The 14,514-nt window shown below is 47.6% G+C and overlaps 1 protein-coding gene across 1 annotated transcript in view; it reads right to left on the bottom strand.

The window, feature by feature from the left end:
- The window catches only part of LOC122370881 (arf-GAP with GTPase, ANK repeat and PH domain-containing protein 2-like), a 95,259-nt gene extending 82,213 nt beyond the window's left edge, over positions 1–13,046 (bottom strand). Inside the window, exon 1 of the mRNA XM_043346828.1 lies at positions 12,449–13,046. Coding sequence (XP_043202763.1) covers positions 12,449–12,523 — 75 coding nt within the window. The 5' untranslated portion in view covers positions 12,524–13,046. The remainder of the gene's footprint in view (positions 1–12,448) is intronic.
- Positions 13,047–14,514: the final 1,468 nt, after the last annotated feature.

Genomic DNA, 14,514 nt, shown 5'->3' with positions numbered 1-14,514 from the left:
GAGCGTAGTCTCACACATATGGTCAAGGAAATCAATCCGGGATAAGGGTGGCATGTGTTTCCCTTTTAAAAGAAGGAATTAAATACTTTCAGCCCCCATTCCAGTCGTCTGTGCTCTTCGATGTCACTGCCACAATGCCTCATTGCGAACACAAGCACCTATTCACTTGCTTGTTTAAAAATGCACTCAAAGCTAAAACCACCTTACTAACGATAGTGTGAGATTGTTCAAGGGCTTTGAAATAGGTACACATCAGAGGCCAGTTTTACCAACATTAATAGCCGCCTACCGGAATTGTTTGCCGACAGACTGTATCACATGCAAAGCAGATAGGGCAAAGCCCTGTCTGCTTACGTGTCCATCGCGTTTACGCTTCGTATGTGAGGCGGTCTTAAAGGGACTATCCCACCTTTAACATGGGATTTGAGTTGAGATAGCCAAGTTTGCGGCGAGGTTCAGAAACCACTATCTATCTAGGTTGCAACCCCCGCGGCCTCTTGGTGTTGAAAAAATTCGTTCCCTTCATTTGAAAATGGGCCTTGTACAAGGCCCTATCTTCAACATGGAGCGACCGTTAGTGTGACGTCACCTCGTTTAGTCATTCTGATTTAAATGGGTTTGTTCGTTGAAAAATCGCTTAAAACTTGGTCTGACCTTTGTTGTGGTGCCTACAGAGTAAAAAGAATAAGCTTTATGACAGTAATGTGGCCTGGGGAAGGAGGTAATTTTGGGCTGTGACGTCACATATTTGAAAGTTTGTGTTTGGAATATGGGAAGCCTAAGATGTTTAATGAAAAATAAATGCCAGAACCGTGTTCCTGGTCATCCAATCTATAAAGTCGGGCACAATTTAACTGGTTTTAACAACATTTTAGAAGGTGGGATAGTCCCTTTAACCCGCGCCCCGTTGGGGTCTGCCGAGCAACGCGCCCTGTTGGGAGGGGAAGGGGCAATTTGCCCCCCCCTAAGATCTCGAGAACCACGCAACATAGCGACAAGCAGCAAACGGTATTAGATAGCCCCAACGGGGAACTACCTTTTGACCCAATTTCATTGACCTAGGTCAAACCGATGACGTCGCAGGTCAGGTCAAATGTCGGAATTTCACCGTTTACAAGCATTTCAAGAAATGCGTTGTGAAATCGAGTAAAATGCATCTAATTGAAAACTATCGATGGGTTATTGTTCTTCAAACACATATTTTGCTATTTGAGGTCAATGATACCAGGTCAGGTCACAGAGGTCAGGTCACTGAGGGTCACAATATGAAAATATCATGCAGTGCATGTTTTATGGTCCATTTTATATGCCATATGCGATTATGTGGGTCAGCAGCATTTGGGGTCGGTTAAGATTATGTTCTGGTGAAGGTCAGGTCAAGGTCAGGTCAAGGTCAGGTCAAGGTCAGGTCAAGGTCAGGTCAAGGTCAGGTCAAGGTCAGGTAAAATTAGGTAAAATTTAAAAGTTGATATTTTTGCATAAAATGGGTATCGATTCGATGCAGCTCGTTACGGGGAGTTCAATGGTGGTCTTTGTTTTGCGCTACGTGCTCTAGAGTTGCAAAAAAAGATTGAGTTAAAAAATTCGACGTCATCAATTTTGAACAGTTTTTCGCTATACCTAACTTGGCCAAAAAAGAGGTATCGATCTAAAAATTGGTATGTAGATAGAAGAGCGCAGGGACTATGACATATATTCCGTTTTTCTAAATTCTAAAAACTTGTGGGATTTTTTTTTGCGTTTTTCTAAAAAATAACTTTAATTTTTGGGGGTCAAAATAAAGAAATAAAAATCTTAGGTAAAAGTTTTGTAGCGCCGTCTTTTCTCTACATACACATGTAAAGAACTTTGAAATTGCTTAGCAACTGTAGCTTTTGTGAGCGTTTCAAGATTTCGTGTTTTTTTTTGCTCATTTATGCTCGAACATGACCTCAGTTTGACCTCAATACCTCTTGACCTAAGGTGACCTAAGACTTGAAATTTTGTGTAAAGGTGTCAAATTAATGCCCGGATAAGGTACCGAAAATTTGGCGGCGCTGCGCGCCGTCGTTTTCTTGCTATTCAGGAAAAACCACAGGGGGTTCAAATTGTCCCCCCAGCGGGCGAGGGCAAAACATTCCGGCAGGTGGCTATTTTTCTGTTGGTAAAACTGGCCTCTGAAATTCTGTCGAACCCCGTATCTATTGCCAAGAGTCAGGAGCGGCTGACCCGGCTCATTCCCAAAAGCAGGTCTTCCCGCGCCTGCATAACACAATTACCGGTCACGATTTCCGCGTATGTCGGCCGGGAGCGGTGCACGGTGCACAGGTGTTGTGCACGCAGGTCACTACTGGCCCGACCGGTGTGCACAGCGCCGTCCGCATGCCGCCGCCGGTACCGCGGTCCGCCCGGTATTTCCGGACCGCGGCGGACCGTACCACAGCTCGGACCAGTCAGTGGTCCCAGGGTGTCGCCTGGTCCGGACCAATGGACCAGTGGTCCCAAGGTGTCACCTGGTCTGACCGATGGACCAGTGGTCCCAGCGTGTTACCTGGTCCGGACCAATGAACCAGTGGTCTCAGGGTGTCACCTGGTCCGGACCGGTGAACCGGTGGTCCCAGGGGGTCACCTGGTCCAGATCGGTAGGTCAGCGTAGTTCATCCTCGGGTTAAGCATGCACCTGATATAGCCGGTCAGCTTAGGCGACCCATCCGACAATACGACAATATCTGACGGCAACCAAAGAGCACTGAGCTGCAGCTTCGAGGCTGCACGAACAATCGTGAGTCATGCCTCCACACATGGTTTTAGGTTTATCACTTATTATCTGAGCCTCCAGCATAGTGACCGTCCTAGCTGGCTTGGGTGTTTGTCCTTTGTGGCCGCTGTACAATAGGTAGACAAAGTCAGTTGGCGATCATTTTTTAGACATTTTGCCCTTTTGCCCGTTTCTTCCCACTTGTAACTGACGTTTTCCTTTGGCTTCTTATCACTGACTTTATTCTTTTTTCTACCTTTGCGTTCAAGTCTTCATCTATAAAATATGTATAATCTTCACCCTAATAGGTAAGCAATTGAATCACTCATTTTGCAGCCAGTCTGAGTAAATAATCATCGTCAATTGACTATCGCAATCTAGAGAGCAAGAAGAAAAAGCGCTGGTTGAATAGAGCATGAATAGTTTCTGACAGCACAGCTGATGGCATCCCAATGCCTGGTCACAGAGCCACATCACGTCATTATGGACCATCCAGGCTCGCACCAGCCGTGATTTATGGTCACGTCATAAGTGACCCTAAAGTTACCTGATTACCAACATTGTAGGATAAACATTAGTTCGCTCTCCGCTCACTTGTTCCCTCCAAAGGTGCGTGCTACACTGGAATCGGCGTCAATCCGCCTCAGTACGACCATTTCACAGTGGTGAGCCAACCAGTGAGCCCCCCCCCCCCCCCAAAAAAAAATGATGACCTGTTGGCCCTGAGTGCGGGCAGTTCCCACGGAGCACCGCCACAACTGTGGGCTGGACGGGGCGCTGTGGGAATGTCTGGTCAGAGTGGCCGGACCGAGTTGCCAGTTCTGTCAGACTGACTGGGCGGCGGAGGAGGAGAGGGGAATGTCGGAACGACTGGACAAAGATCGGGGGAATGTCGGAGCGACTGGAAAGATTGGAGGAGTGTCGAGCTGACTGACTGGGCGGGAAGAAGGGTTGGCTGGAGGGCGTGACTGTGCGTGAGTGACTGACTGAAGGTCTGATGCCAGTGTGCTGAGTGACTGGCTGCGTAGACTGACCGCTGAAACGACTGACCCTGTGGCCCTGGCGGGAGAGTGCGCTGACTGGTAAGGTAATATAGGTACAGATGGACCGCCCGGACTGTCCGGACCTGGCAGTACCTGGAGTGACTGAAACACTGGACAGACTGCTGCCGGAGTGAGTGACCTCTGTGACCTGGGCGGGTGCTCCTTAGCCGTGCCTCGGCGGCGCCAACCGTGACCGTTCGCAGACAGTAGCGTGGAGGGAGTCCGCCATTCACGAGCTCCGCACAACAAAGCTGCGCGACGCGTACCGGTACGTAGGGCTCATACATTATTCAGACGCCGTCGCGGCTCCGGGCCAAGCTGCGGGACGTTCTCCGATTCATGGGCCGGTCCAGGCGGTGAGCCTTCCTAGGATGTCAGACGGTGCTGAACCGTTTCCCGGAGCGTTTGCCTATAAGCAGTGGTCTTAAACATCCTAGCATTGCCACACATCAAGGAAAATCTGCCACTTCTTTTTCATCCATGACATGGGAAATCGAAGTGCATTCTCCCAGCCTACTGACTCAAAAAGTCAAAAGTTATGTTAGGATTGGAAATCAACAGCTTCTAGGGTGCGAAACCAACCAATTGAAGCCAATTAAAAAACACATAAATTGAGCACATCAACCGCATCTGGATACGGTATCGCATCGATCCTCAGGTAGGAAACACAAATGTTTCAAAATTATCGAAGCGACGCTTTGATGCAAGACAAGTTCAGTATCATGAAATGCCGTGAGACCATCTCTCAGAGGAGAAAATGATAACACACAATCTGACAAGCTAGAAAAAAGCAGGAGATAAGTTCAATCGTGAAAATGACAAACCTATCGAGATAACATTTCTGAAGGGGTGTTGAAGGAAGAAGTCTCGACAAAACGCGTCCACCCGAATGTGTTGTGTTCGTCTCATTGTCTCTCACTACTCAGCCTATCGAGATAAGCACTGAAACGACTTCACCAACAGTTGAGCACCGACGCGAGTCTCAGCGTAAGGTCTTCTAGTAAGGTACGGATACGGACTATGGACCACGGAGCAGTCGGACGGCCGCGCTGCGGGCGGATGCCGGGCCGCGGGCCGCCGCCCACCACTAGCCGCCGGCCGCGGCCACGGCAGTCGCCGGCGGCCAGCGCCTCGTCAGGGTTCAGTAGCCTTTCGACGGCACGGCAGTCGGGCCACTGCTGGAGGCGGCACGGCGCGGCGGGCCACTGGAGGCGCCGGCTCGGCGGCGGCATCGGATGGCGGCGGTGGAGGCTGGAAGGCTACCCGGAGCGAAGGGTCGGGGCGCAGAGTACCGACAGAGCGGGGGGAGATGCGAAGGATTGACGAGATGTTCTTCAGCTAACGATGGATTTGCTTGACTGAGTCTGGTGCTCACTTTCAGTCTTAGCTGCCAGAACGTGCGACGTGCAGGGAGAGCAAGGGCGCCACCCACTTCAGCCGTGATAATTTGATAAACAATCACGCACACGATAAGACATCATAAAACATTGAAGAATGAAACGGAATAAAATAATAACGATAAGGCAGAATCGTACGACATTGAAGAAAACCATCTCTTTTCTCTAGTCTGCTGCAGGTCGCCAGCGACACTTCAGTTTTCAAGTCCATTCAACATCACTTCATCGAGATCACACTTTCACGATGTGTTCTTCCGTGACTATCTGGGAACATATTCTCTCATCCGAGGTAATAAATACAGGCAAATCGCGCCACCATGACCAAATCGATTGCCCGTATCGCCTCGCGTAGACAAAAGGCGTTTTCTCCTTTGTGCCTGCATGTGCAGCGAGGTCCGCATCAGTAAAAGTTTTGAATGAGGTACACTTATCCGTATTACAATGCCTGACTTGTCCGATGGTAAGTTTGTATTTGTTTTGTTGATATAGGTATGTAAGACGCGTTCCCCTTTCGAAGCGCTAATAGAATATTATAAAATTAATTTGTATAGGGCGACAGAAAATCGAGACATTTACAGAATTGATGCTGAGGCATAGATGCAAAGTGCCATATCGTGCATTACATGACAGGTACAAGTGTCACATTATGCTCTGCTCGGCCCCGTGAGAGCGCCTGGATGTATGGCGGAGCACTGTTAGAACGCAGGGCGGGAGCTTTGTATGATGACATCAAAGTGGCTCAAACCTATTCTATCTTCATGCTATACGGCTTACTCGGGTACATACAGACCTCAAGAGGCCCTGTCGGATCTAAGGCGAACGCCACTGGTAGCGCTGGGACCTGCTCCATCGGACGGGAACAGTAACTGACGGCGCCAACGCGCTGGCTGGAACCGCCACTCGCTGCGAACTACAACACGGCGCGCACGGGCCAGCCAGCACAACACAATTCGTGACCATCCGACACGAACGGAGGCACGCGTCGCTGACGGCGGCACAGCCAGGGCCCGGAATTGGCATCATAGGAGCATGTCAATTGTCCAGTGGCGTTGAGTGAAAACACTAAGCAGACAATAAATGCTAAAAATACCGGTGTACCTGAAACAAGTGCCATGCAGGAGTGCAAAGCGTTTCATATTTTTTTTCATGACTGATGACCGGTATACTGAATCCGGTGACAAAACAGCCCATACAGGCGATGTACACTACACCATACATGAGAAGTTTCTCCAATAACTGAGATACATCGAACATTGGACCACTCTTCATTGGCTCCTTCGCTTTCAAAGTGTCTTTCTACCGACGCCGCAGTCCATATTGTTGCCAGCATATCATTTTCAAACATATTTGAAAAGTGTTGTACTTTTAGTGCAAAACATGCCATTGAATGGTCTACCAATTCATGCATAGGCAACACCTAGCCGGTAAGAATACCACTGGTGTGAAAAAACATGCTTAGCCATTGGCAATGTGACTCAGTGATCATTCCTGGTCACACCTTCCAGTCACTACCTACACGACTGACTGTCGCCGACTTACCAGCTGCCTAGAGTGTAGCTGGTAAGTCTGCAGATCCGGCGGACGCTGCTATGTACGATGAATGTTTACACCGAACACCCCATCCAAAGACATCGTCGGCCGCCGCGGCGCCCAAACTGGTTCCAAAGCCCTGTTTTGGTGCCGTTAAATGCAGCCTAATCGCCTCGGCCATGCCACGCCGATCTACACACCTGCAGAACAGCAACCAGTCGCCAGCCATTATTGCATTGCCTAATGCCTAGTGATGCTTACCTAGTGTCTGTTGGTCGCTCCGCGCAGTCAATGGCCACATTGCCTTTGAATAGTTCACAGTCCGATGCAATTGGTGTGGTGTTAGAAGTTGTGGCTGCCAGGTCGGTAGATTTGCCATTGTCAGCAGCTATGATTACTCTGAGTTAAAATCAACAGTAGGTATCTTTTTTATGGTCCGCCTGCCCGCCCGGTTTCATATGTGTTCTTGTTTTTTTTTTTTGCCACAAAATTAATTTCGAGGGCATTTTTGTTTTCTAATTTGCTCAACGCCTATACGTGAATACCCAATAGAAATTCTAATGCCTGTAGGCTTGTGCGTACCGTTCACTTTAGGTATGCATATTCTTAAACTCTACCTCAGGACGCTGGCTGTACTTAAACTGTACCCGTACACAGCCGTCTCTATAAAAAAATGAAACACTGCGAAAGAGTTGTTAGCATGCGCCCCCACTTATTGGGCAGCTAGCGCAACGTCCCCATGGGCTACTTCCTGCAAGACTGCGCAGGATGATCAGCGGTAATTCGACAAAGTGCAGCGCCGACTAAAAAGTGGACCAGGCCGGAGCGCCGGGGCCCGGAGTGAGCGCGCTGCAATTACAGAGCTAGTGGGCACACCGCAGACGGGCGGCCGCCGGCCAAACTGCACTGCATGGTAGAGGGTGCCTCCAGTACCGAGCTGACCGAGCCACCAGACCAAAGGCGTGGATGCAGCCAGGTTCGCCGGCATAGTGACTGTGTCTCACCTGGTGAGACTGCGTGCTCTACCTACCCAGTCCCCCAGGCTGTTCGAGCGATCACCGAAAGGTGGCACCTTAGTGGCGCCTGGCGGGGAAAAGGGCGCCTAAACGCAACGATTTATAGAAGGTTCCCACCAACTCATTCCAAAATATGCAACTCGAACCAGAGCCTGTGCGAGTATAAATAACTCACAAAGAAATAGTCTGGTCAGCAAAAAGACAATAAAGTGCACACAAATTCGAAGAACACGCAGCAATTTCCAGATCCACTTCACCAATTCTGAACCAGTCCGTGGAATTGAGTTGTTGTTGCTCCCAGCAAATCAAAGCTGATTGGTTCCGGTAATGCCTTTCCGTGAAAAATACGAGCGATGGCCTTGATATTGATTCTAAAGGATCTATTGCTGCCTGATGTTATGAAATACCCACCACCCAATACCAGCTGTTTTATGATAACGCTTAATTCGTCATACTTAGGGATGATTTACATCTATATTATCGGAAACAAGTAAAGTAATAACAGTAAATATGATCCGTTGATGGTGATAAACGTGTGAATCTAGGCAACATGTTGGCATCCAGCAGTGATTTGCACATATTCTTTAACTGTTCCACAGAAAACGTCTTTGAGCGATGACCTGCAAGCTTCATGTCTATTCACGCACGGTAGCGTGAGGCAGGCTTCAATATAGGTACTCACTTCGCACGTCAGATATCGGCGGCTCGGTCATGGCTCGGTCCAGGAAAGATCCACAAACGCAGCGCCACGTAGTGCGTACTATGTCTGCCTGCTAACTATTAACTATATATTAACTAACTACTATATAACTAATATATTAACCCGCGCCCTGGTGGGGTCTGTTTATAACGCGACCTGGGCCCGATTTCACCAAGTGAATATATTCCATTACGGCGGCGTACATATTCACTTTTGGCATATTATGACATATTCAGTTTCACCAAACTCCGTACAGGGATACTTATTCAAGACAAAGACAAAGTATGACTGCATATTTGCATAAGTCCGTCGTTTTTTGGCATACTATTACATTTGAGGTACCTCTGGTACGCCGATCTGCTTTTTCAACAGCTGTTTGCCGAGTTTGCTGGCATTGAAAGTATGCTACTTTTTGTGGCATACTTTGAGAAACAGCTTGGCATACATCAATTTTTTTGTATGATAATGTTACAAATTTAATGACTTCGTCGATGCAGCGTATGATAAAAACATGCCACAGGCTACGCAAAAAGTTTTTGATGTCATAATGGTTATTTCTTGCTGGATATATAGGGTATCGTGTGTCAGGGAAATTAAACCCCAGAACAGCTATTTTTATAAGGCTTATCTCATCGTGGCATCACTGCGATTAAAATCACCCCATCATGCAGAAACACAACAGGGAATTCCTTTTTTCATTCGCATTCCCGATTACATTGAGTTTTCCACTTAAAAAAAAAACGACAGTTCACATTGTATTTTGATAACACAAAAGGCCAAAAGCGTTTCAAATCTTTCTCACCGTGATTATTACACCGTGCTCTTTATACAGCGTTTTACCGAAGAGGAAGTAAATAACTGGCGAGGGCGAGAGGAAGGACTGAAGTCCAGTCCAGCAACGCCTTGATTGACATGCCCAGCATGTTGCATCACAAGTCACAACGCATTCGTTTACATTCGTTTTCATCGCCCACTTTTGCTTTTTCTTTGCAGTACCCATATGCTGTCCAATGTCCATATTTTTTTTTGTGTTGTGGCCAAATGATTCAATTTATCACCGGCTTCCCGCTTCCGTTCAGGTTCAGTCTGCCGAATGATTCCGAAATATTCTCCATATTTGAAGTCGTCGGTAGACCCTTCGATTATTTAAAAACTTGATTCAAGTAATATTTCAGATAACTTGTCGGCTAGTCCGCCGTGCTCCTTGCTATCGTCAGTGATCGGTAGTTAGATATAAGATAGGTGCCTCAAGTAATGCCATTTCTTGTTCGACTTTATTTATATTTGCTTTGAACCACTCCAGAATTGCGTAGAAGATGTGAACAAATATTGAAGCAATATCTAATGAGAAGTAACTTGGAAGAAAAAAATTAATATCAATTCAAAATCCAATAAAACCCACACACGCCAGTAACGTCAACTGCATGCTGCGCGGCTTGCTGCCGATTGTTTACATTTTTGGCTTTGGAATGTCATGCTCCCAGCAAAAATCAAGAGCATTATTAGCAATATTTGTTTAGGTACTTCCTCTTGTATGATCAACAAATTTAATTCTTATTAGCGTAGCTAGAAATTTTTCCATAATATTGTATATCTGAGCATTTAAGCTCGTCGACTTTAAATACGGAAAAATATAGTGACTGCATGTCCCCGACAAGAAAAGATATATGCATGCGCGCCGGTGGCTCTCAAAGTACGTAAAGCGGGCGTATTGAATATATTCCTGTGGCGAAACCGAATAGTATTATCGTCGTACTTTGTCGGTGTACTTTTCCAAAGTACACCAAGAATATATTCACTTGGTGAAATCGGGCCCTGGTGGGGGGGGGGGGGCTATTTTTTGCCCCCCCTCGTATCTCCGAAACTACTAGACGGATCCAAAAAATTCAAACGGCGTTCGAAAGGCCTGTCAAATTTGTCGAGGGCAACCAAATTTTATTGACCTCGGGGTCACCGATGACGTCACAGGTCAGGTCAAAGATGAAATGTTTCACCGTTCACGGGTCTTCTAGGGAATGCGCTATAACACCGAGGAAAACGCATTTTGTCGGGAATCAGCGATAGGGTGTCAGTTGCCTAGTAGACATGTTGCTGTTAGAGGTCACTGGTCATACCAGGTCAGGTCACAGGTCAGGTCACCAAAGGTCACCAAGGGTCACCACATGAACCCAACTTTACTAAGGTTATGCGATGCATGTTTTATGGCCAGTTTTTAATTTCCAACTCAATGGTGTTGGTTATAAGACCATCAGGTACGGTTTAGGTCACTTTCTGGTGGAGGTCAGGTCAAGGTCAGGTCAAAAAGGTCAAATTTCAAAGTTGATATTTTTGCATAAAATGGGTATTGATTCGATGCAGCTCGTCACGGGGAGTCTAATGGTGGTCTTTGTTTTGCGCTACGAGGTCTAGAATTGCTGAAAATTGAGTTTGAAAATTTGACGTCATCAATTTTGAACAGTTTTTTCGCTATAACTTGGCCAAAAAAAGAGGTATCGATCTCAAATTTGGTTTATAGATAGAAGGCGGTAAGGACTATCACATATATTCCGGTTTTTTTCGAAATTCAAAAAACTTTTTGGATTTTTTGGCTATTATATTCAAAAAATCTATTTTTTGATTTTTGGGGGTCAAAATTCAAAAATTTTAAAAATCCGAGATAGTTGTTTTGTAGCCCTGTCCATTCTACAGCTTTTATGTTTGTATCATTTTTCTGTATTTGCAAAGCTATAGGCCTGACAGCTCTTCCCGCGAAACCCTTTTTTGGGTCGAAAACGGCAGAACATGACGTCACTCTGACGTCATTTCCGGCCAACCTATCGTAGCCTTTGGGAAAATTTTTGGTCACAATGTGTAAAATTGATGTCCGGGAGGGTACTGAAAGTTTGGTGACGATCGGCGCAGTGGTTCTGGAGATATATCGAAAAGTCTGGAGGGGGGGGGGCAAAAAATAGCCCCCCCCCCCACCAGGTCGCGGGTTAACTATTTGTAGCAGTTTGAATGTATGCTTTGTTTATTGAAACTAAAATTATCAAAAATGGTTCACCTATCAAATGATCAACTCGAAATAAATAAAGGAAAGTAAAAATCAGGATCAGTTATGTATTATAATCAGCTCAAACAGCAACATTTCGTTTTCGTACAATGTTGTCAAGCGTCAGTTTTTTTTATTAACTGTGTCAGTTACCAAGCGAGCTTCCAGCTTATACGACCACCTATAAATCCCGCCCGGGTTCGCTCGTCTCCAAGAGCACATTCATAGAATGTAACTTACACTGCCAAGAGGCAGTGTAACCCTCACAGCGGAGGATTGTCCTCTGATCCCCGCGGATCCTGCGTCATGGCGCCCCTGTATAAGAACTGCTTCCAGCCAGTGTCCTCCTGGTGTGGCCCTCCCAGCAAGGACCCATTACCGACCGATCCATGGGAGCGGCCATGCTTCATTGAACTGAGTAACTACCACTAATCGGCCGCCGTCCTGCCCCGGCGCTGGGATGAGAGGATCTTGTCGCGCTGCGGTGTTATGGAGGGATAACACTGTCATGGGTGAAACGGCAACGCAAAGACGAGATGTCGTCAACACGGGATAACGTTATCTTGGGCGAGACGGTATTGAAGAACCTTCATATCGCAGTGAAAGCAGCGCCTCAGTCAGAGATGGCATCAGACTTCGCTGGCTTGCATACGCGAGAAAGTGCTGAAGCGATTTATTGGACAAGAGGTAAGCTGCAAGCATGCCTACCGTCTGTCGATTAGCGATTTGGGAATGGTGGCGCCTCGCATATGTCTCCAGTTCGCTTGGGAGGATATCGTAGTGACCAAATACAGTGTTGTCTGGTAGAACATGCTTGGTGTCTGGTGCCACACCAATCCTACTTCACCTCCTTCGCATGCGACAGCTGTTGGGGGTGACCTCCCGCGCATTCGCACTCATTCATCATATCATTTTCAACAATTGTGAGTGCATGGACTATGAGCAATGGGGGGCTCTAGAGCAACATATCAATCTGAAGCCCGTTGACACCTACCTTGGGTCTCTGCGGGGGCTCCATGCCGGTGCTCTTCTGCGGCGGCGGCTCCAGCTCCGGGTCCCGCAGAATCATTGTTTCTTCTTCTCTGGCTGCACCTCGGCAGCTCGGCTCGGCCGCCGGTTCGGCGTGGCCGCTTGTTTACTGTCGCTCTATCACGGCGGCGGAGCGGAACAAAAACCACCGGCGCCAATTACTGGGCCCGATCGCCGCGCACTGGCCGGCTCAGGGTCACACGGGTTCCCCGGCCAGGTGACTGAGGGACTGGGGCGAGCAAAACACCCTAGGCAGCCGACTCGGTCAGCGGCGCACACACTGGGTGGACTGTTCTGAGTCAAAGAACACTTGACGGTCACTCTTTTTCTGGGAAAATTTCACAACACGCGGATGACGTTCGCACTCTCGCCAGCTACTGGCAGTTCAGTACCGGCGAGCAGAGTCTGGAGCAGCTGCAGTGACTGCAACTGGTCTCTCAACTGGTCTCTCAACTGGTCTCTCAACTGGTCTCCCTCGGCGTCCAACTGTGGACCCACTCGTGGGGCGCAGCAACAGGTCACCTGATCCGGCAGGCAGTGGTGCGCCGCAGCCACCCACCACACCTGAAACAAAGAGCCAGTGGGTCAGCCGAGCAGACAACTCACCAGAGGAAGTGGCCACCACTGGATACTGGAGGACGAGTCGGGCCCACAGCTCTTTCTTATCCATTCTTTGGTGACATTCACCTTTTGTCAATGGGTTACCTTTTAGAAGGCTCAGAGGTTCGGTATAGATAACCCAATTAGCCCCAGCTGAAATAATGACACTAAGATGCAACCATGCGTCGCCCTACTTCCCCAAGTCACAGGCTTCTTACAAACAGGCTAGAAATGGTGACACTCGGGTAGTCATTTGTAAACAACGGCACGGAGCTATAACAATATGCTTTAGAACAGAGGTGGTTGAAGTGAAGGTAAGCCTTGAAGACGTCTTAACATAACTATGACTAACCGTTGAGACTAGAGCAGATGGGACGAGAAGAAACAGTTTTCAAAGGCTTTACATGGAAATTTTATACAGGGTGTCCCAGAAGTCTTGAAGCTTTTTTATTTTTGTCGTGTGACCTTGCTATGCCACTGATTAAGGCAAATGACGCCTCAAACGAAAGAGAATGAACTGAAATTTTGTATTTTCATGCGTAGAGCACCACTTAAGTCAGGTGGCCCCCGTTGTGAGTCGCACAAGAACGAGCGCGAGAGAGCACGTTCTTCGCTGCCGCCAAGATCTCCCGGTTTGCGAAACACCGGTGTCGCCATGCCCGTTTCTTGTCAGCTTCAGAGTCTTATTCCCTGAAGCGAGCGACATACTATTAGCGACATATATTTGCGACGGTTGATATTTGTTTTAGCACCATAATAATGCGACGAATCAAAGGATTACAACGGGCTGTTGCTTAGCGCGCTCAAGTAGCTGAGCCTTATTTTCGTAATGGATGCGTGCAAACATGTCAGGAGACTTTCTGATCAGTAAATCATTATGTTGCTAATGTTTTCTCGGAGATCCAATACTCTGTTTCCTGGCTCGCTTCATGAAATAAGGCTCTGAAGCTGACCAGAAACGGGCATGGCGACACCGGTGTTTCGCAAACCGGGAGATATTGGCGGCAGCGAAGAACGTGATCTCTCGTGCTCAATCTTGTGCGACTCACAATGGGGGCCACCTGACTAAAGTGGTGCTCTACGCATGAAAATACAAAACTTCAGTTCATTTTCTTTCGTTTGAGGCGTCATTTGCCTTAATCAGTGGCATAGCAAGGTCACACGACAAAAATAAAAAAGCTTCAAGACTTCTGGGACACCCTGTAGCTACTTCCTGACTTCTTTCGCTACTTCTTGCAATCAAAATAGCGAGCATGGAATAAAAATGGCATTAGCCATTACGCTTTGCTCAGTTCAGGGTCTGTGTTCCGTGTCTGCCGGCGGCTGGGACCTACAGCGGGGCTCAGTAGGGGAGATCCGTGTAAGACGCCCAGGGTCGGTAAGAGGCCCCATCGCTTTTTTTACCAAACCAATAATGTTATTTATTTTTTA

The sequence above is a fragment of the Amphibalanus amphitrite genome, unplaced genomic scaffold (genome assembly GCF_019059575.1).
Source record: "Amphibalanus amphitrite isolate SeventyFive unplaced genomic scaffold, NRLGWU_Aamphi_draft 001179F_arrow, whole genome shotgun sequence".
NCBI classification, from domain to species: domain Eukaryota; kingdom Metazoa; phylum Arthropoda; class Thecostraca; order Balanomorpha; family Balanidae; genus Amphibalanus; species Amphibalanus amphitrite.
The sequence above is the reverse complement of the archived record's forward strand: the minus strand, read 5'-3'. Positions and strand labels throughout refer to the sequence as shown.